This window comes from Octopus bimaculoides, chromosome 17, assembly GCF_001194135.2.
Source record: "Octopus bimaculoides isolate UCB-OBI-ISO-001 chromosome 17, ASM119413v2, whole genome shotgun sequence".
Lineage (NCBI taxonomy): Eukaryota > Metazoa > Mollusca > Cephalopoda > Octopoda > Octopodidae > Octopus > Octopus bimaculoides.
Genome location: NC_068997.1, coordinates 35,269,063 through 35,292,415, shown reverse-complemented (window position 1 = coordinate 35,292,415; position 23,353 = coordinate 35,269,063). Strand labels below are relative to the sequence as shown.

At 37.7% G+C, this 23,353-nt stretch overlaps 1 protein-coding gene and 1 long non-coding RNA gene across 2 annotated transcripts in view; both read left to right on the top strand.

The window, feature by feature from the left end:
* Positions 1-32: 32 nt before the first annotated feature.
* LOC128249679 (uncharacterized) lies at positions 33-1,502 on the top strand. Its single transcript, XR_008265793.1, has 2 exons — positions 33-806; positions 901-1,502. It is a non-coding gene; the product is annotated as an uncharacterized LOC128249679 (long non-coding RNA).
* An 8,735-nt stretch (positions 1,503-10,237) lies between these two features.
* The window catches only part of LOC106881992 (dolichyl-diphosphooligosaccharide--protein glycosyltransferase subunit dad1), a 17,049-nt gene continuing 3,933 nt past the window's right edge, over positions 10,238-23,353 (top strand). The window contains exons 1-2 of the mRNA XM_014932530.2: positions 10,238-10,584; positions 19,106-19,255. Coding sequence (XP_014788016.1) covers positions 10,374-10,584; positions 19,106-19,236 — 342 coding nt within the window. The 5' untranslated portion in view covers positions 10,238-10,373 and the 3' untranslated portion in view covers positions 19,237-19,255. The remainder of the gene's footprint in view (positions 10,585-19,105; positions 19,256-23,353) is intronic.

The following is a 23,353-nucleotide window of genomic DNA, read 5'->3' as shown; positions in this document are numbered from 1 at the left end:
TTGTGGTGTTATGGGCTGTGACGAGCTATGTGTTGAGGTGGAGAGGGGTGAGGCAAACAGAGGTGAAGCCAAACCGGAAGGGTCAGATCGGAAGTCGGCGACATGTGGTCGAAGGCTAGCACGTGGGGCCAGTGAGAAAACAGCGACGTTACGAGAAAGACGTGTTCTGATTAGGAGCGATCGTGTACCCCGCTGTGGTCGGCAAGGTAAGGTCCAACGCTTCATTCTGTCCTTTTGCTTCTTGTTGTCTTCTTCCTCCATCGCACCACAAGAATAATAAAATTCTGGCAGAAGATTTATGCAGAAGAATTTGAAGAAAAAGAATTGATAATTGAATGATTCAGATTTATTTCCCAAAAATAATTATTTTATGTTTGATGTCAACTTTTACTGATAAAAAACTCCAGAACTACAATGGAAAACAAACTAATTCCAGTCAATGCAAATTTTGTTTTGATGTACTTGGTAATTATTGTAGTGAAACCTCTCTCTCGGCCATTCAATCATAAATGATAACGAAGCTGCTAACATCTAGCCTTCGGTTACCTTGGACCCTTGTATCCATCATCCTGATTGGTTCTTATTTTTGCGCGGCTATTGTCCCCATGTTCTGCTTGCTAAGGGGGCATTACGTCCAATCGTGGCTTCAGCTAAAGTCACATGAGATAGAGTTTTACTGGGTTTCTGGTGAGCCCTCTTTCGCCTATAAATAAGCCCGATCCAACGATGGCAGTTGTCTTTGATTCTAGATCTCTCACAAGTCTGGTCACTGACCACACATGTCTTCGATTCTAGATCTCTCACAGGTCTGGTCGCTGACCACACATGTCTTCGATTCTAGATCTCTCACAGGTCTGGTTGTTGACCACACAATAGTCTTCGATTCCAGATCTCTCACAGGTCTGGTCGTTGACCACACACATACAGAACACAGCTACAGCCAGTTCCAGCTCTGACGTCTTCACCACCAATGTACTGTCTACCATTGTTGTCGCCAGCAACACCAACATCAACAAAAGCGGTTTTATCTCGACGCTGTTGAGTGGATTGTTTCCACTCACGAATAACAGTCAGAACTAACCAGCCAGAATATACTATACCAGGTAAACCATGTCACAGCATTTGACGCTCTACACACATTGTTTGATACTCACAGCTCTGCTACTTGGCCACAACTTCCTGCGTATGAACATTCTAAATCTTGAGTAACTTTAATACGAACTGGTTTTTCTCTATCTCAGTGTTTTAAGACCTTTTACAGTCTATGTTACAGGCACTCTTACTATGTTCTGTTTCCTCTCATTCACACGCACACATGTACACTCACATATTGTATACACACTATTGCTTATATGACTGTCCGTCATTTCACATTGTTGTATACCTTCTCTTGTACACAAAGGCCTGATTTATCTACTGTCTTAATTTTATATGTCGCATGCACGCACACACAGACAAACAGTTTCACTTTGTTAATAAATTTATTCTCATTATATATCTAACGGTTGAGTTTGTCCTAAGTTCTTTTACTGGCACAATGGCTCGTATCTCTCTTACGACGAGCCTTCTATATATATATATATATATATATATTTTATTTTGTGTTCGACCGTGCGACATGGTAAAAAGGAGCCTTTACCATCTACGTCGCCATCTCCTTTGGTTCGCACAGTCGAAGTATTACATTATTAATTATGATCACTATGAAAACACAGAAACTCATTCTTTCAATATATAGAATAAAAAAGCAGGAAAGATTTTTAGAGGATTCCTTTATCCCTTTGAATGATTGCATAAGTTGGTTGCCAACCAAAGCTGTTATAACCATCCAGTTATATTGCCAAATACTCTGTCATGCCAGGATGTAGCAAGCTATGTAGAAGTAAGGGTCAGCAACGAAAAGGTATTAAATTCTGTGGAAACAGGGCACTAAGGAGATGTTTTTATATATGTAATAAAAATGTATGGGAGTCTATTTCTGGTGACTATCTATCAAGCAAGACAATCAGTTGTCATGCAGCATTTACAACACTAGAAAAGGAGAGATGGTATATTGTACATGTGCTTTTCATGAGTGGGCAGGATGTCAGACCCAATCTATGTAGTGTGTGAATGTATGTATGCATTTATGCAAGTTAATACTGCACTACATTAAGCTTTATTAATTATGAGAAAACCTTCAATAACATTCAGGTGTTCTTGACATTCTTTATGATCAAGGAATACATGAAACTGATATACAGAGTCCAAGAAAAATCTTCTATAAGATTTCACACTGAAATGGAAAGTATCTACATAACAGAAAGAGGATTAAGACAAAGGTGTATAATATTACCCAAATTCTTGAATGTTGCACTAGAAAGCATATTTAGATAACTGGTATGTAAAGACATAAATATAAATGACACTTATGAACTGAAACAACTGTTAAATCAACTGAACAGTGAAAGTAAGAGGACAGGACTAAAATATATGGAGAAACATAAGTCATGTTAATCAGTTATGCAACAAATGAAGTCATCAAAGTCCACCCATGGCACTGTAATTGTTTCTAACATGGGCACAAAAACTGACATTTGTGGGAGTGGAATAGTCAATTATATTAACCCCAGACCTTGACTGGTACTTTACTTTAACAACCTTGGAAGGATGAAAAGCAAACCTGACCTTAGCCGGTTTTGAACTGAGAATGTAAAGAGTTGGAAGAAATACAAGATATTTCCTCTGATACTTCAATAATTTTGACAGCCCACTGCTCTCTACCCTTCACACTCTAATGATAACTAACAGCTGGCAAAATGGAATTTAGCTACTTTGAATCAAAGCACACTATCCAGTCGTGCTTTTGGTAAATACAGTGACACAAACAGAAGAAAGATGCCACTATATCTGTAGCATTGAATATTTAGCTTATGTATCATACCATCAAAAATTTATGAAACAGAAAAATAGGCAGTGACTAAAAACATAATGTTGATATTGGTTTATTGGATTGTCTTCCTTGATGCAAGATGAACATGAGTTATTACTATTGGTGTAGCAGAGAGAGTCTTAGAATAAAAACAACAGTTGTAACATTCATTTTAATGGCAAAGCAAAGATGTATAATGTATCAACTTAGAAGCTCACAGTAGCAGCAATTATCCTTGATTCTAGTGTAATGTGAAATATTATTTCTAGTGCTGTTGTACACACCTGTTCAATGATGAATTTTAGATACCAACTTTAGAATTGTCTAATGAAGTGTCATACACAGAATGGGAGCAAGATTTAGAAATCTGGTTAAAAACTAAATATGAGCCTACTGTATTCTTATCATTGTCTCTTAACATACATGAATGTTTAAGCAATCTGAAGATCCATAGACTAAAACTTTTTACAGACAAGCTTAATAAAGTTTACTTTCATGATGAGAATACAAGAGCATAGATGACTCGTCTTTTAAAGAATTCTATTCTTACAAAAGACCTGCAGGCACAAGTTTGAATGACTTTTTCATCTAGAATGAATTTCATTATGATAAGCTATTGCAATTCATAATTTCTTTACTATAAGGTGTCCAAACATTTTTTTATATTTAATGTTATTGATGTATCAAAAGAAGATGAAAAGTGAACACATACCACATGTTCTCATTTAACTTATGAAGACATGAAAGGCATGTTCAAGAAGGTATTTAGAGATATTTCATCAAATGAATGTATTGTACCAGATGTGAAATATAAACCGGGTATGTCTGATAGAAGAAGACAGTACTGACAATATTATTTATAGAGAGAGATGCAATTATCAGTCTTATGGTGTTTAGTCAAATCCTACAGACAATGATGGCAAGATCATGACATGTTTTAAGTTTAAATCTAGAGATGCTTGGTATGGCAATGTTACATTCTACAAAATAATCCTGTTTAGAAGTGTTTAGAAAATGTGACAGAAGTTTCTTCTTTGGTTATAGAGTGGCAGTAAAGTTTAGGAATATAGTCAAGTTTCCAGTTATAATAGGTGTCAAAGTTTATATTGAAGCTAACATTGGTTTATCTTATTTATCTCTTTCCTTAAGCCATAGATCTACAAAAACTGGTGGAATGGTGTGACTTTAAAAAAAATGATTGTATTTGGATTTGGTGTAGATCTGTAAAACCGAAAAAACACATTGTCTGATTACTATTGTCTTCCTTTTACTAACATGCTGCTCGAAAATTGCAATATTCCAAACATTGTATTATATCTACATGTAATAAAAATGTGAAACAGTGCTTCACATCAGAGAGGAGGAGGAAAGCTGAGAAACTGCACCACCAGTTTGCTGGTGTCCTTCCTTAGAGAAAAACCTTCAAGAATTATGAATTTTTAGAACTAGTTAAATAAATCTGTGACTCTTTTTAGATTTATGACAAGTTTAAAAGACCTCCACTAAGTCCAGTGGTGAGATTGCCCCAGGAGAATAAATTTAATGACACAGTTTGTCTTAATCTGAAGGAGCACATTTACAATAATTCCTGATTTATTGATGTCGTTACTAGATACCCTGCATCCAGATTAATTAAAACAAGGAAAATCTTCTGGGAGGGTCATGGTGGCCAAGTCTTCAGTACCTCCTCCATAGGGTCCTATCAGAAACAACTATCATTAGACTTCCCTGCTTGTTTTCCAAATGTGACTGACTGAATCTATGGATATTATCTAATCATATTGTTGTTGGTCTACCCTTAAGTCTCTTGCTAGTTGGCTTGGTTTGAAGAATCCATTTTGTGATTCTTTCTGTAACATTCTATTCATATGTTCATAGTACTGAAACTGTGCCTCCTCAATGTGGAGAAGTAGCGGTTCAACTGTAAAGATGCTCTAATCTCAGAGCTATGCATCTTATTGATATGAGGGTTTTTCTTTGGAAAATCCCCAAATCAATTGGCCACCTGCATATTTTATTTTGAAACTCCTGATTGTTTTTAATTGGTGTGTTTAACAACAATTACTGCCAGCAGAGGAATGAAAAACTAAACCTTCAATCTGTACTACTGCTGAAGTTAATCTATTTAGTAGTGACCGTGTGGAGTTTCACAGCTTGATAGCTGTTGAAGTAATTCAGAAAACATTAGAAGATGAGAAGTATGAGCCAGAGGTAGTCCTGGCACAATCTATTAATACAAAAATTGCACTCCAGGATTACTTAGGGCATAGTCCAAATGAACTTGTATGTTAACAAACACTTTGTTCTGAATCTACAACTACTTGTGACATGGTTAGAATAAATTTAAATGCTCTTCATACAGCAAGAAAGAGTTTCATGGAAGCTGAAGCTAGTGAAAAAATGAGTACCGGGGTCTAAAAAGAGGTGTTCTCCTGTTGCAGATTTTATGGATGGTAACCAAATCTTGTATTAGAGAAAATTGCAAAGGATGACATAGTTCTTCTAGAGTATTTGGTAGAGAAGGTCAGTTTATATTAGTTAGGCATGGAGGAGCATTTTTCAGAATGCACTCATGACAAATAATGAATGTGTGTGAGAGAAAACATTTTGACAAGAAAGTTGTGACTAGAGAACCTAAAAGTGAGAGCAGTGAAGTCTTAGATCAGGTAGAAGTTGGTGAAAATGAAGAAATTCATGCTACTATTGCTGGTTTAAAAGACAGGACTGAAAAACCAAATAGGAATAAAAAGTGGAATATAAAATGAATGGATGTCAGGAAAGGAAAAGAGAAAAATTGACCATTAAGCTTAAGTGAAAGGAAATACAATCATTGGCTGAACATAATATCAAACAAGAGGACTGAAGATCCTAGTCTTTTGTTGGGATCATAGGAAGAAGTACCCATCAGCAAAATCATGTTTCTTGTGGTTCATGCCTCTGCACCAAACTGTAGTACAGTGGAATTAGACAAAATTTTGCTTCATTTGTATTTGTTCTTCATTTTCTTGTTCACTAGCTGCAATAGTCTTTTGTTTCTATGTAAACATTGTTGCCTGTCCACTCCTAATTTATGTGCCTGTGATATAGAAGTCTATATCCTGTTAGCAGGTATATGAACCTGTTGAGAAGCTTCACTTTCAACAGAATACTGTACATTCTTTCTTCTGATCTCTCAAGAGGACTTTCCATATGAAGTCTTCCTTGAATATTTTGAAGGTATCTGAAACAGAAGTACACACTGCACTCCTTTTGAAATTGATTTTACAATAAAATGTTCTGGAACTTCACTCAATATGGTTGCTGCAACAAACTGTTTATTTGAATGTATGCTCTGAAGACTGTTTTTCTTGTAAGCAAATATATCTGTAACAGGTGGAGTTAGTGGTCACCAATGAGGTTGTTTGGTTAAGATGTTGGTTGCCAGTGTAACGGTTTGTTTTATGATAATTGTGGGTGTTGATTGTTAGCGATTGTAATGGGTGTTGCTGTTGCAGATGTACAAGATGAAAGAACAGTAGTCGAAGTTGTAAAGAAATATTTATTTACCTTTACTTTGTATAATGCCATGCTTTGATGGGCAGGTGTGATATAATTGAAAGAGCATGCGAGGTTAAGAAAGTTAATTTCAGCCTGTATGCACATTTTTATTGTAGTAGTAAACCATAGATAGTGATAGAATGATGTTGTAAGAGTAAAGAAATTGAGCTAGTGAATCTTATAGAGTCAAGGGAAGTTGTGTCTCATAGTTGGCTGATTATAACCTTCTTTCTCCCTCTGGTTGTTTGTCTATAGTGGCCATGACTCAAGTTGGTCTCTGTTCACTAACTGTTGCTCTCAGTAACTGATTTTTGCCTGGGAATTTTCCATATATACAACTATCGCAAGATAGCAAGAATGAGAGACATATTGTTGAGAACAATAGATTTCGTTAGTGGTAACTTTCTAACTTTTGGTAGCCTAGAAGAGGTTGGAAGGGTCGAGTAGCAAAGACATTATTCTGCTTAGCAAAGGCATCTGTTACATTTTTAATCAACCAAATATGAACCATTTTGTTGCACAATGCGTCTCCATCTTTCCTTTAACTTGAAAATACCCTCTTCCCAGAATTGAGGTAGTTTCATGGCAAAGAATTCATCAAAGTATCTTTTTACGTCATCCAAGGAATTGAAATTTTTACCATTAAAACTATTCTGCAGAGACCTGAACAAGTGGAAATCCGAAGGAGCAATATCTTGTGAATATGGAGGGTGGGGTAACATCCCATCTGAGCTGCAGCAATTTTTGTCTGATTCCCAAAGAAACGTGCACTCTTGCATTATCATATTGGAAAACAACACCCTCCCTGTTGGCCAATTCTGGATATTTCTCTTGAATTGCTGCTTTTAACTCATCCAGTTGTATGCAGTATTTCTCAGAATTAATTATCTGGTTACTTGGGAGAAGCTCATAGTACAGAATTCCTTTCCAATCCCACCAGACACAAAGCAAGATTATTTTAAGGTGAAGACCCGCTTTTGGGGTGGCTAAGGGTGGCTCATGTTGCTTACTCCAGGATCGCTTTCTCTGAACACTTCGGTAGATAATCCATTTCCTGTCACAATTTGCTTTAAAAAAAGGTGCATTTTCATTCCATTTATAAAGCAAATCATAGATGGAAATGCGATCCAAAAAGTTCTTCTCACTCAACTCATGTGGTACCCAAACATTGTAGCGATTTGTGTACCCAAGCTTTACCAGGTGCTCATGAACGATGGATTTTGATAGGTTGAGGCTTTCCGCCAATTCTCAGGTTGTGCAATGTGGGTTATTCTCAATTAATGACTTGATTTTGTCATCATCTGTAGTGGATGGTCTGCCTGATCGCTCTTTATCAATATGGCTACAATCTCCAGCTCAGAACCTTGCGAACCACTTCCGTACAGTTCTTTCGAATAAAGAAACATCACCGTAAACTGCACATATTTCTTTGGTTGCTTGTGAGGCATTTTTCCCTTTACGGAAAAAGAAAAGCATGAAGTGCTGAAAACGAACTTTCTTATCTTCCATTTTAAAGGGTTACAGAATTAACACAGGTTGTAGGAACATAAACTTTCTTCCAAGAAATGATAGCTTAAACTGTGCTCTAAATGGAGGTCTAGTCAAATCCTAGTTTATGGACTCAACCATGTTCTAAAATAAGTCGAAAGGTAATGAACTTTCCAGACAACCCAATACAAATATTCAGGAAATTGATTTTCTCAAATGCTCTGAAGCTTCTTTAGAAATAGTGGATAATTTCTGCAGCCTAGGAGACCTAATTAGTGGTGGGGAAGGATGTATGGAGAGTGTAATAGCTAGAATAAGAAAAGGGTGGAGAAAATTCATAGAGCTTTTAACTCATTGGCAACCAAAAGTTTCTCTCACTGTGTGAAAGAAGTGATGGTGTATGATGCATGTATACAAACTGCTGCAATTCTACATGGTAGTGAGATGTGGACCCTGAATGAGGCTAGTATGCTCCACTGGATGTGTAATGTAAGTGTACACATACGACAGAGTGTTAGTGTATTGAGAAAGAAGGTAGACATAAGAGGAATTAGTTGCAGTGTGCAAGAGAGAAGACTGCACTGGTTTGATCATGTGATGCTGATGGGTGCTGACAGCTCCATAAAGAATTATCATTCACTCAAAGTGGATGGAACTTATGGAAGAGGGAGATCCAGTAAGACATGGGATGAAGTACAGAAGGACAACCTCAGGACGCTGATCATTTCTGATGAGATGACAAAGGACCAAGATACTTGGCAGCTAGCTGTACTCAAGAAGACCTGTACTTCACTGCTGAAGTTTTAAAGCCACATCCCCTGGTGTAAATGATTGGCCTGCAAGAGTTCTGTGCCAGTGCTATGTAAAAAGTACTTGTGTTGGTGCCACGTAGAAAGCACTTGTGCTGGTGTCATGTAAAAGCACTCATGCTGGTGGTACATTAAAAGCACCCAGCACACAGTGTAAAGTGGTTGGCGTTAGGAAGGGCATCCAGCCATTGAAACCAAGCCAAATCAGACTGGAACCTGGTGCAGATTCCCAGCTCTGGTCATGCCATCATGGAAAACAGATGTTAAAGGATGATGATGATGATGATGATGTATGGTGTGATTTATACAATATCATATATTTAGTTACATAACAGTCGGTTCCTGTTACTGAATGGTTATGTGCTGAAAAATGTGGAGAAGCAAACTATCGTCAGACATGACTGAATGGTATAAGCTTGGGTTTTTATGAGTAGGGGGTCTGAAAACACCGCAACAAGTTTATGAGTCTTAGCTGGAAAAGAAAGTGACTTTATTTTTCCCCTATTAGAGGAATCTATCAATCGTTTCTCCAGTTGTTTTGAACGGGTGAACCATTTTCTATAATTAATAAAACTGAACTAATTTTTGACGACATGGGTTTTATATTTAGCACGTTTGTTAGCTTCAACTAGGCATTCTTAGTAATATTTTAGTTTCTGTTTTTGACAAATTCAGTGGTTAATATTTACTTTAACAGGTAACAAAAAAAAAACTAGTATATGTGTATTAAACGAATATAAAAACAAAAATTTGCACCAATGAACCAGTGAGTGGGGAGGGGACTTTCTCAAAATTCACAAGATCCAAAAGTCAAAGAAAAAGGTTTTAAAAAAGATCCCAACGGTGGAGGTGTGCTAAAAACAACAACTAAATCGCCCTTAACTTTTTCCCATAGTGAACCCATTCATATTCAATACCGTATTAATGAATTTGTTCATCTTATCATGATATATGAGATCTTTTTTAAAACCTTTTTCTATAACTCAAACGAAAAATAAATGCATCTAAAAAATTTCTTTCCCAACTTTTTCCATTACACTCAAACAAAAAAACAAATTTATGAATTTTTTTCTCTTCGAAAGTCCTCCCCGCCCTGGAAAGCAATTTTTCCCACAGATTTCTTTATAATCGTAATCTATGCCGTTTGATTAAAAGATTAATTTTCCTAAAAGTTATAAGGGAAAAAATCAGATTTTGTGAATTTTCTGAAAGTCCTCTCCCCATGCCTCAGTTCGTTGGCGCAAATTTCAGTTTTCTTATTCATTTAATACACATTTTTTTTTTGTTTGGTTTAAGTGGCCGGATGTTAAAGTAAACATTAACCAATTCAGCTCCTTTCGAATATATTTCCTTTGGCAACAATAATCATAACTGCCAATTGACAAGAAAAGTGATGCCAGAAATTCCTAACAAATTTTCCTATCTGTGACGATTTTCACAAATCTCAGTAGTTTTATGTGTGAAACGAAAGCAGCAACCAAATCTCACGCAACTCTCGAAACACGAGAATACATTGCCACGTTGACGTTATCGCATTTCAATTCTTCTGTTTTTCTTCCTTCCACATTTCGAAGTAAATTAGACATTATTGCAGAACATTTTTAGAAGAAAATCTCTTTAAAAGAAACATGCCGGAAAAAATATTAAATGTTTTGACCAAATTTTGGGATGAATACATAGCAAACACGCCGAAGAAACTTAAAATTATAGATGCATATCTTGTCTATGTTTTCCTCACAGGCGTTATGCAGTTTTTGTACATTTGTGTAGTTGGCACCTTTCCATTTAATTCTTTCCTCTCCGGTTTTATATCAAGTGTAGGATCATTCATTCTCGCTGGTAAGTTATTTTATTGTATAAAATATTATTTTTCTTTATTAAGATTGCATGCTATTTTTTACGACATAAATATGACACCAGCTTCAGGAAGAAAATCTTGAAATTCATCCGTTGATTGATTTCAGATTCTACTATAGTTAGTATACAGTGAAAATAGTTTTACTGTTTGCAGAAAGAGTGACTCATATTTCGCGATTTCAAACCATATCTCGCTGGGATTCCGTCGAGTGGTCATTAAATTTTTTACTTGTCACAAGGCAGCAGCATTTTATTCAACACAACACGGATCGAGCAGAGGCATAAGGACATAGTAGGTTGAACCGCTAAGTGCGATCTGTAGAACCAACAGGTGGTTACGTTGTTTACACCATCGTATATGACATACATCGGATAAAGAATAATGCTTTAAAATACCATTTCTGAAATCCGTTGAATTGATGAAAGTGTGCCTTACTTTAGCCTAAGGTAGCATATTGGCAATAACTCTGATCGCGCTGAGGTTATCTTTGCCTTTCAACATTTCAGGATCAATAAAATAAGGAGTAAAACAAAGTTTTCAGTAACATTATTTCACCCATCTCTTCCGGTAGAGAGAATTCTGTCTAACCAGCCGAAGTTCGATGTAAAGGCATAACTACAGAGTTCTACCCCACAGACTTTGGAAGGTCATAACTTTCAGAATAAATTTGTAAAAGAATTACAAGACAGATTGTTGAAACAAAAATAGACTAAAGTAGAAAGAACACCCATATGTTTGTTGGCGGAGGTAAAGGATATAGACCGTCTCCACCCTTTAGGTACTATTCAAGAAGAGTGGTCACGATGCGCGCATCCGCGCTAGCTAGTCGTGACTAGTCGATCCTACAACGACTATCTAGCATGTATGCGCGAAACATGTATGAGGGTTTTTTTTTTTAAACAAAGTAAAAGTGGTAGAAGAGTTTCAAAAGAACGGTCAGGTGCAAAGACTAAAAACCTACTTTTATCCTCTCTACCCCATCCTCCGTTGTATTTGCGCTTGCACATCATAAATACTAAAGAAGTGTGGTCCCCAACGCGCACCCGCGCTAGCTAGTCGTGAGTAGTCGATCCTACAACAAATGCGAGTGCGCATATGCAAATGAATACATGCGCGCTCTTTTACGGCTGAAATGGCTGAATATATTATCAAAAATACTTTTTTTTTAAACAAATATAATTAAACAATTTTTTTTTAAACAAAGTAAATAATTTTTTTTTCTAAACAACGTAAATAAATAAAAAAAACAAATCGACACTCTACCTGTTTTTGTTAACTTCTAAACAACGTAAATAAATAATAAAAAACAAATCGAATAAAAATAGTTTGCATACGCGCACTTGTAGGATCGACTATTCACGACTAACTAGCTCGGACACACGACTGCGCGGGTGCGCGTTGGGGACCACTCTTCTTTAGTAGTACCAAATTCATCTATTTCCATGATGTGCCCAAGTCCACCAATAGCGATCTTTCGATACTAGTCCACCATAACTTCCGGTCGTTGCGCGAACGCATACTGATTACATTATCGTATAGTGCGTTTGTTTTTAAATGACTTGAAAATATGAAAAGACAACATTAAATAGAAAAAAAAAATGAATGGCCCACTAAACTCAAACCTTCTCCCCCTCAGATGCATACAGTTCTCAAACTTTAAACACATAAACACACTATATGATCATGTAATCAGTATAGGGAGGAGATACGCCACTGTGGAGGTGCACTTCACAATGGAGGAGGAAGCAATAAAGCACTACACAGAGGCAATAAGGACAGGAATGGGTGCTCTTGCCTTCGTACTGCGGCAAACGTGTGGCCAAGGTGCAAGTGAGTAAGGTGCCATCTGAACTGAAACTTTAAACACATAAACACACTATACGATCATGTAATCAGTATGCGTGCACGCAACGACCAGAAGTTGTGGCGGACTAGTACCGAAAGATCGCCGTTTAAAAAAAAAAGGGTAGTCGTAGGATCAACTAGTTACGACTCGCTAGTGCAGTTGCGCACGACACCACACAACACCACCACAGCACATTAAAATCATACACATAACACAGCACACTGAAATCTCTCTACCCGGATGCAGTTAGGAGATTTCAAAAATACCTGTCTAAAAATCTACAAAACCTGGGAGAAGATTGTGAGGTGAAGAACAAAGAACTTTCAGACAGTAAGTGACTCTCTTTCTCTTTCATCTTCCTTTCGTGTGTAAAATACAACTTTCGATAGGAACATGCTCAAAATAGGTAGTATAAATGTATGTGACTTGGGGTCGCCTTGGAAACCTGGCTACTTGTTAGATGACATCAAGTCACAAAATCTGCATATCATAACCATCAGCGAGACCAGACTCCACAGCCTGCGGGCACTCCAGCACATGTTCGGTTGACATTTCAACATTTATTTTTCTCCGTGTCTGCCGAGAATGGGTGGAGATGGCACTGCGGTGCTTCTTCAGAAGAGTCGAGACCTCAAAGTAAGAGTAATTTTCCTAGACCTGGAGGGTAGGCTGGTTGTCTTGGATGTCGATGGCAGCAATAGGTGTGCTTTTTGACTGATAACAGTTTTTGCACTGTCCTTTACAGGTCGGCCACATTTCTTTCGACGTCTAGAGGTCTTCTTGGGAACGTCTCGACCTTTACTTTTAGTGGGGGATTGGAACACTAGCCTGGACATGCATCTAGACTACGTGGGCAGAGATAGTAATTGAAGGGGATGCAAATGCCTCAGAGACATGCTCAGACGTTTCCAACTGTCTAACAGGTACCGACTGGACCACCCGAATGTGCCAATGTGGACATGGGGCAACCGCATCGGGTTGTCCAGATTGTATTTAGAGTATTCTATAGGACAGTGGATAAGGATAGTGTAGGTTGTCCACAATTCCATATCATCAGCTACACAGACCACAAATTTGTGACTTGTACACTTGACTTAGATAAGACACATAGGCAGGGTCCCGGTTACTGGAAGCTGAATGCGTCGTTCATGGCATGCCAGGCTTACAGGGACCGGATTAGCACGTTAGTTAAGAGAGCATTGACGGGTGCCATCATCAACAACAGATGGTGGTATGCCCTAAAGAAAGCAATTAAAGCAGAATCGGTTAGGTACAGTAAGGCCCTAGCATTAGACCAAAATAGAATAGAGGGAGACCTAGTTAAGAAATTAGAAGAGGCACTTAGAACTGGCACCGCGTCCAATGTACTGGCAGTGAGGTTGGCCCTCAACCAACACTTCAATGCTAAACACAAGGATGCGTGCTCTGAGGAACGAAGGAGTTGGAGCCACCTGAATGGTGGAGGCGGCAATGAAGCAACAGAGCCACCATTAGGTCTCAGACAGATGAACAGGGGCGTAAATTACTCGAGCCTGAAAGGATGTATGAAGCCTTTCAACAATACTCTGCTCGACTGTTCTGGACAACCGGTGGGTCAGAATGCAGAGTGGACTTTAGTGCCTACCTGCATGGCCTGCCATGACTCTCAGCAAGAGAGGCGGAGTGTTGTGAAAGACCCATCACAGCTACGGATGTACAAGATGCGATGGCAGGCTGTGCGGGAGACAAGTTACCAGGCTTGGATGGTCTGCCCTACGAACTTTAATGTCATATACCAGACATTAAAGACGTTTGGAGGTGTCTTGGCATCTGACAGCAAAACGGGAGTATCCCTGTTTTTGTAAAGCGAGGAGTGGTGGCACTACTAAAGAAAGACCCAAACAAGGAGAACATCATAGATAACTTCAGGCCCATCACTCTGCTCAATGCAGATTTGAAAATTTTGGCCAACGTGTTAGCTGAGAGATTGGCACTTGTCATCAAGAAACTAGTCGACAAGGCGCAAACATACGCTGTGCTGGGTAGGAGCATCCATGACAACCTCCATCTGATATGCTATATCATAGACAGGGTAGTTAAGGAACCTGGCATGGGTGAAGCGCTGATCAATTTAGATCAATCAAAAGCTTTCGATAGGGTAGACCATCACTACTTGGAGGCTGTCCTTAGAGTGGCTGGTTTTGGTCCCGTCTTCGGCGGCTGGATAGCTGCCTTATATAGCGGCATCCACTTGGTAGTTCATGTAAATGGTCATCTATCCAGACCATTTAACACCATGTGTTCGGTTCATCAAGGATATCCCCTCTCATCGCTTCCGTATGTATTGACTCTTGAACCACTACTGCGGAAGCTGGCGATGCTGAGGGGCACCTCAAGAGAACTGAGATGTTGGAGGAGCGTGTCTGCATACGCAGATGACGTCACCGTCATAGTGTCGAGTCACAAGCACATCGACCATTAAAAGTATACGAAGCAGTAACAGGAGCAAAAATTAACTGAGAAAAGTCAGTGGGCTTGCGGCTCGGGACCTGGAGAAGCAAGTCCATGCCATCCAACAGCGTCTCCATCGTGGGATGCTGGACTGACGGACTGGTTAAATTGCTTGGAGTCTGGTTCAGTCCGGACCTCCAAATGGATAAGAACTAGGGTGAAATAACGACTAGGATGGCCACTCTCACCCAGAAATAGGCTGAGAGGAAGCTATCCCTAAAAGGTCGGGCGGAGGTGGCGAACATGTACATTGCATCCATCATTGAGTACCATCTGACTGTCGTGCCTTGTCCCGACCCTACCATCACCAAACTGGAATGCATACTCTTCTGCTTCTTGTGGAAGGGAAGCATTCCAATGGTTAGGCAATCCATTTGCTGTCAACACCCACTAAATGGAGGGCTAGGCATGCCATGGTTGATGATGTGCAGACATGTGCTGAGACTGCAACATCTTCGGCACTTCGTAGATGACGGTGAACAGGTGTGGTCACTGTTTGTGCGGCGCACTTTCTCACAGTTTGTCTCCTTGGCCGAACTGCAGTCGTGGATCAAGCAATGACCGAGGCTAGGCGAATGGCACCCTGAGTTTCAAAAAAAGGTGGGTGAATGTAGCGAAGATGGTTCATGTGAATGACGAAACCACTTCGAGCATGATCCTGTAAATCGAAAAAAGAGAGAGAGAGAGCACTTTGCTCTCATGTGTCTATTCCCTCCCTGCCTGAGGTTACTGTAGTCTTTTCCGTAGGCTTTTCTTTCCACATATAAACCTAATCTTGCTTTTTACATTTTTAAAATTTTGTGATACACGATCCATTTTGATCATTTTTTTTTTCCCCGATCCCTTTTGATCAGAATTTAACTTTTTTTCTCTCATTTTCCCCCCTTTTCTTTTTCATTTTCGAAAAGAAAAGCTCTACATTTGTATTTGTCCCCTCTGTGTTCAGCCCTGTGTGGCCAATAAAGAAAGTTATCTATCTGTCTATCTACCTTTCTGTCTGTCTGTCTGGTTATCTGTCTGTCTGGTTATCTGTCTGTCTGGTTATCTGTCTGTCTGTCTGTATACCTTATCTATCTATCTGTCTGTCTGTCTATATATCTTACGGACGGACGATAGTCACATCAACTCATAGTAAGTTTGCTTTCTTTTTTTTTGCCTTCAAAAGTCTTGTATAATATTTTTTATGTAGAAGTTGTGTAACAACTAATAGATTCGATCGTGCAAATTGTTTTCACAGGAAATCTGCCCTACATGGTGTGTTTCCTGATTTTGTGAATTTGTTTTTGGCTTGCTTAGCCATTTTACATTCGAGGGTGGCGTCTTCAAGCCATGAAGACAGTTTTGTAAGAAACGCCAGTCTCCTTGGAAACTTGTTTGATATCGAGTTTCTTACACTGCCTTCACCACAACTTCATGAAAGAAGGAATGAAAAGAGAAATCTCACACAAATTCAAACGTAAACATGAATGCCCAACAAATCAAAAAGGCAAAAACACTGCTCACAAAAGAAGGTGAAAATTTACACTTACACATCCCTCAGAATATATCAGAACAAACACACAAAAAAAACCATCATCTACAAAATATTGAGTACAAAAACGAAAAAAAACCCGAGAATGCAGCACAGGAAAAAATTGAAAAATGCCTTCGCCCTGTATGGGCACATAAAGAATACATCAATTGGTGGAATAAATTTACCACTGTTCAAGTGGATTTTCACAGTGAAAACCTCACAAAACAATTCTCAACACTCGCTCTTCGTACAGACCACTTGATAATGATACCCAGTAATCTTGGGCAGAGAGTCACAAAGTTAATAAAGAACACTATTTCCTTGTCTGAGGTAGACCCCAAGTGCTTTCCACTTGGTGCTGGTTGGTCCTATCTTGCATATTAATAAACTTATTGCTGTGATTCAGAAATTTGTACCTTGGTATCTCAAGAACATGCATGTATACTTGCCATAGGTTACTGTATGTAGTGGTTCCCAGAAGAACCTACTGTTGAATACACACTTCCAGTGTATCACTACTGCAACAAGACAGTATATAGAAATACCTGATGTGTCTCATGGAACACATTGCTGAAAACCCACTGTTCAAGTAGCACTCCTCGTCAGTTGTATTTTCATCACAAGAACACTGTTTCATCAATTTCAACAATGGTTCTAGGGCAATGAATCTAATGGGTTATGGAGTAGTCTTCGGCACATATTTCATGGACATAGTTGTTACCAACAACAGTTCTGCTATTAATGCACAACACCTCCCCAGTGGTGAATTCTTTAACCTAGGAATATGGAAACAGCCACTCTTCCGAGAAGAGTGCTACCTTCCAAACATGTGCCTTTTCTCACAGACTCACATTCATGACATTTTTGTTGCAGTGCCTATAGACATTGACATGAATTACTTTCATGTTTGTGGCACATATCTTTGGCATTTTGCCTTCTCTTGGGAAAAATTACTGTCTTCCTTTATATCTTCCACAAAGTTTTGAAATGCTCTTTTACTAAAATAAAGTTTGTATTAAAAAGCAAACAAAAAAAACTACAAAAATATGGTTTATTGTACTGATTCAAACACCTGGTTGAAAACAGGAAGCATAACAAGTGGTTATGGTTGCTATTATGAAAATAGGTGACTATTTTATTGTTATTATGGAAACATGACAGGTGTGAATTCTGGTTATGTTGATTGGTTAAACTTTCAAAATTTGAAGGTTTGTAACTTTTTTGTTATTAATCTATGTGAAAATGAATGGGATCTTTCTCATTAGCATGCAAAACTACATCAGTATTGAAAATTACAACAAAATTAAACAATGTGAAGAAAATAATAAAGATCTGGAGCTACTATTCTCCATATCATTTCTGTTTTGTACTGGAAGTCAGTGTCAGTATGGTTAGCTTCAAAAGCATACAGCTACAAGTACCATTCCCCTCCCATCTCTCTCTCCATATATGTGTGTATGTGTTTGTCGTTTCGTTTAACGTCCGCTTTCCATGCTAGCATGGGTTGGACGATTTGACTGAGGACTGGCGAACCGGATGGCTGCACCAGGCTCCAATCTGATCTGGCCAAGTTTCTACAGCTGGATGCCCTTCCTAATACCAACCACTCTGAGAGTGTAGTGGGTGCCTTTATGTGCCACCGGCACGATGGCCAGTCTGGCGGTACTGGCAACGGCCACGCTCAAATGGTGTTTTTTTTTATGTGCCACCTGCACAGGAGTCAGTTCAGCAGCACTGTCAATGACCTTGCTCAAATGTTTTGTTCACGTGCCACCAGCACAAGTTCCAGTAAGGCGACGCTGTATATATATGTATATATAAAATCAGTGTATGTGTAGTAAAAATTTAAAGTGGAAAATGAGAAGTAACAGAAAAGAACACGTAAATAATGAAAATTTTCCCATTAACTCTGGAGACGAGAATCCATGTAGTTTTGCTGTGTTTAAAGTCCAAGAACTTCAAATTCCATGATACTACTCACCTGGTTTTGTCAGTAATAGGAAATAGCAAACCTTACTGAGATGATGAATAGACATAAAAAAGACAGGAGAGGGGAGACGATAAAGAGATCATGTGATACAGTTTTATATGATGTTTGTGTGTAGGTCAAAGGCAGCTTACTTTTGATAATTAAAGCAGAGGAAATATTTCCAATCCAGTAATTGACAGAATTCATTCAAATGGGTAGCATCCCAACTACATACAATATCAGTCACCACAAGAGAATGTGTTAAATTTTTCATATTTTTGGTTGGTTACTATAATCACACTATTTGTTTGAAGTGCATACAAAGCCTCCCTTTTTATAGGAAAAAATGGAAAGGAGAGACAAGACCCTGCTATGATATTCAAATTTTCCCCAATGATATTATTTACATCAGTATTTAATTCTATGTCAAGCTGGTTAGGGCCTGCAAGATTAATGGGGATTGTCCTGGATATTTGAGAAAATGTCCCATAATTTTTAGTGTTTATTGCTCTTGCACATCTACCACAAAGAAAGTCTACTTTCCCCATTAATCTTCCTGGTTCTGACTAGTTTTATTAGCTCTTGTTTTTATTTCATTTAATAGTATATGTGTCCCAGATATCACATAATATATTCTTTAGCTCAAGTATTTTGAGATTTCTTGATTTTTTTTTATTCTTTCAGTGTGTCTTCGACTGCAGGTAAATCCTCAAAATAAATCAGATTTCACCAGTATCAGTCCTGAGAGAGCTTTTGCAGATTTTACATTTGCCAACATCATCCTTCATTTGGTAGTGATGAATTTTATTGGTTGAACTTTGTATTTCTTCATTGGTGAGTGACTGTTAGACTAATTAGAATTTAGATGCTTTTGTAGATATTTTTCTCTTTTTGTCATACATGACCTTATTTAAAAAAAAAAAAGTTTATATTGGCTCATTGAATTTTGTTCAAAAGTTCAATTTTGATTTTTTAAATAATATTTACTTAACATTGAAGTAGTCACAGTTTTCTTTTTCAAGCCCTTTTCGACTAGGTTTTATAGAATTGAATTTTCATGCTAATATTATACCACAGTAATCTCTTTAGAAACAAATGAAGAATTAATGCTCATAAGTAATATTTATTTATCATGTGAAAATATGTTGAAAATCTTGTTTTACTTCAAGAAATATTCTTTAAAAATTTAAGTAGGTAGTGAAAGCTATAAAGTTATGAAGAGTTTGAGAAATCCAATCTGTTCACTATTTTAACTTTAATGTGGTAATTGTAAAATGAAATGCATACTAAAACATGATATGAGCAGGGGTATCCTGTAAAAAAAAAATTCATGTCAGTTAAGAATCATTTGTTAATCTGCTTCTTAGATATTATTTACCAAATCCTTGAAAGAACTTCAACTTTGTGAACTATCAGGATGTATTTTAAGAAATGACACTTATATATTTGTTCTGTATTATGTATATGGTGTTTTCCATATAAAATAGGCTTGAATTTTATTGTGTACATTCTATAATGTCAAAAAATTTGTTTTTATTTTTAGTTGAACAATTGTTCAATTTGCATATTGTCTAGAATCTAGACAGAAAGCGGATACTCTTTTAACTTGTTTCAGTCATTTGACTATGGCCATGCTGGAGCACCTCTTTTAGTCGAGCAAATTGACCCCAGGACTTATTCTTTGTAAGCCTAGTACTTATTCTATTGTACTCTTTTGCCAAACCGTTAAGTTACGGGGACGTAAACACACCAGCATCGGTTGTCAAGCGATGTTGGGGGACAAACAAAGACACACAAACATATACACACACACATATGTATATACATATATACGACAGGCTTCTTTCAGTTTCCATCTACCAAATCCACTCAAGGCTTTGGTCGGCCTGAGGCTATAGTAGAAGACACTTGCCCAAGGTGTCATGCAGTGGGACTGAACCCTGAACCATGTGGTTGGTAAGCAAGCTACTTACCACACAGCCACTCCTATGGATGTTAAACAATAATAAGGATGATGATGATGATCTAGACCATAGCTTCCCAAAGTGGGTGATATCACCCACCGGTGGGTGATTTCAACTTACAGTTGGGCGATTTTGTAGGAAATGGTGGGCAATTTGAGATTTTGGTGGGTGATATGAACATTTTGTGGGTGACAATGAATTTTTAGAAAGTAAGTCTGCATTTACTGATATCTAGGATGCACTTTTACTTGCATGAGACGTTGCTTTGTATTAAAAAGGCGGACTTGCTAATCAATCGAATATTTTTGTCGCAGTTATTGAGATGGTTGTCATATGTGCTAAAAATAGTAGCCAAATAGGCCTAAGCCTTAAATCACACTTCACCACAATTTTTTTTTTTTTTTTAGTTTTTGGCATAATCATATAAAGTCCCATGTATAGAATTCAAATTTGCTAAAATTTTCTGAAAAATAAAAAGTTATGAGGGGTTACATATGTTGTGTGTAATTCTCTGGCTTCATATCAAAACACAAGTGCTATTTTCAGGATGTTGGCAAAATGTAGTCATGCACAAAATGACAGCTTTGAAATCATGTTTCTTGACTGGGTGAAAATGATCAAACTTTAAACCTCTATAACTTTTTAGAAACATTTTCTGGAAGAAGTTGAATGACTCCAGCAATTTAGCTTGGAAAGGTACATTAATGTGCCAAATTTTAAAATTTTCGGTAGACTTCAATTTTTGAAATGCTAGCAGCCAAACGAACTAGATCTGTATTTGCTCCAGTAAAGACGTGTCATCTGACTCTGTTCTATTGACTTCTTCTTTTTGGGAAAACCATACTCCCTTTCTGATGCCATCTGTAGAAATTTGTTTTCACCTTTTCACTTTACTGTTACCTCCAGTCAAGAAAATTTGTCAACAGTACAGTAGTGATTATTTATTGTTTGGATTTATTCCTTCTATTCAGAACTGTCAGTTACCAATGTGTCTTCTTTGCCATCAAAAATTGACCAACAAAGCAATGAAACCTTCATGCTTGAAGTATCACATTGATGCAAAACATTCTGACAAGAAGGACAAGCCATTGTCATACTTTTTGTAACTGAATGCCTCTTTCAAAAAGCAAATACAAGCATTCAACATGCTACTCCAGGAGACTAGTAAACAGGAGAATGATGGTTTGATTGCATCGTACAACATGGCATTGCTTGTTGCTAAGTCTGGGAAGTCTCAGACAATTGGAGAAACATTACTTCACCCAGTTATTGAAGAGGTTTTGTCAACTGTTATGCATGAAAAACCTGATAACATCATGAAGATGATCCCACTCAGTAATAGCACAATTTCTCTATGCATCAATGAAATGGCCAACGATGTCAAACATCAGCTCATTGATATTCTCCTGCGTTCTGAATTTTCTATACAAGTGGATGAGTCAACTGCTGTGGACAATCAATGTTTGATGATGGTATATGTTCAGTATTTCAGCAAAAACCTTCAAATTTGTGAGGAAATGCTGTTCACGGAGAAATTGCTGCTTGATTCAAAAGGTGCATCTATTTTTTTCACTCTCAAGTCTTTTCTTTTTTAACATAATATCCCACTCAGTAATATTCTTGCCTGGCCTGTGCATCTGATGGGACCCCTTCGATGATAGGAAGATACAGAGGTTTTTCATCTCTCCTAAAGCGTGAAATTTCTCACCAGATACTAACTGTTCATTGCATGGCACACCGGCAGCATTTAGTGACAAAAAAATATGAACAGTAGATTGAATGATGCACTACAGTTAGTTATCAAGACTGAACAAATTGAAGTCCAGTCCCTTGTCTGATCGAATTTTCTGTCAACTCTGTCTGAGAAATGATGACGATCATACTCAACTCTTATACCATACCAAAGTGTGGTGGCTGTCAAAAGGAAACTGTTTTTACGCTTTGTTGAACTGTTTTATATAATATCTTTTTCTTTGAAGATACTCCACTATCCACTTCATTGATGGCTGCAAGGTGCTATGCCTTTTTTCTTTGTGATATATTCACAAAATTAAATGATTTGATTAAGTTATTGCAAGGGAACAGAAAAACTCTCATTGATTGTAAATCATTTATTTATCACTGCCCTCATTTCGAAATTAGTGTTGTATAAGACTAACATTTCGAAACATTAATTCCATCAATTTCCACAACTTGATTCTTTGAAAGATGAATTGGTTGATGACGATTTAACTACATATCGCAACTATTTACAATCATTGCACAATAACATGGTGGAGCAATTTCAAGATGTTATTGCACTGAATATTCCAAATTGGTATAGCAATCTGTATGAAGTTGATGCAGTCGATTGCGAGGATGACGTTCAGGAGGAATTGATAGAATTTCTAAATGACAATGACGTTACAATGTGATATCACCGTAATGGCAAAGAAGGTTTGTGGTACCATCAGAGTATATTTAATTCCTACCTCAATCTGTGGAAACATCTGATATTACTTTTGCTTGCCCTCCCTACCTCGTACCTGGTTGAATTTGCTTTTAACCATGTTGGAACTTTACTTTCCCATAAAAGAATTGGACTGGATGTGACACAATGAGGAGACTTGCTGCTAAAGTTGACAAGTTTGAAACTGAATGTTTCTGCACTAGTTTCATTGCACCAGACACATGGTTCTCATTAAAAAAGTTTTATTTTTCCTTTATAATACAATCATTAATTATTTTTGCATTGGTAGTTCTGATCTGTGGTTCATTTTGGGAAAATAAAAATCAGTGTAAAAGGATGCGCAAGCTTACCGCAGTTAATCTGTCTGCATAATATAGAGTTAACATTAGAATTTTATTCACACTAATGGCAAAACTAAACCCACAATAAGGGATTTGTAAACAACTGCATATTTAGTCCAAATGGCACTAATAGGGCAATGAGTCTACAATATAGTGTGTGTGTCAAATGATACAGGGG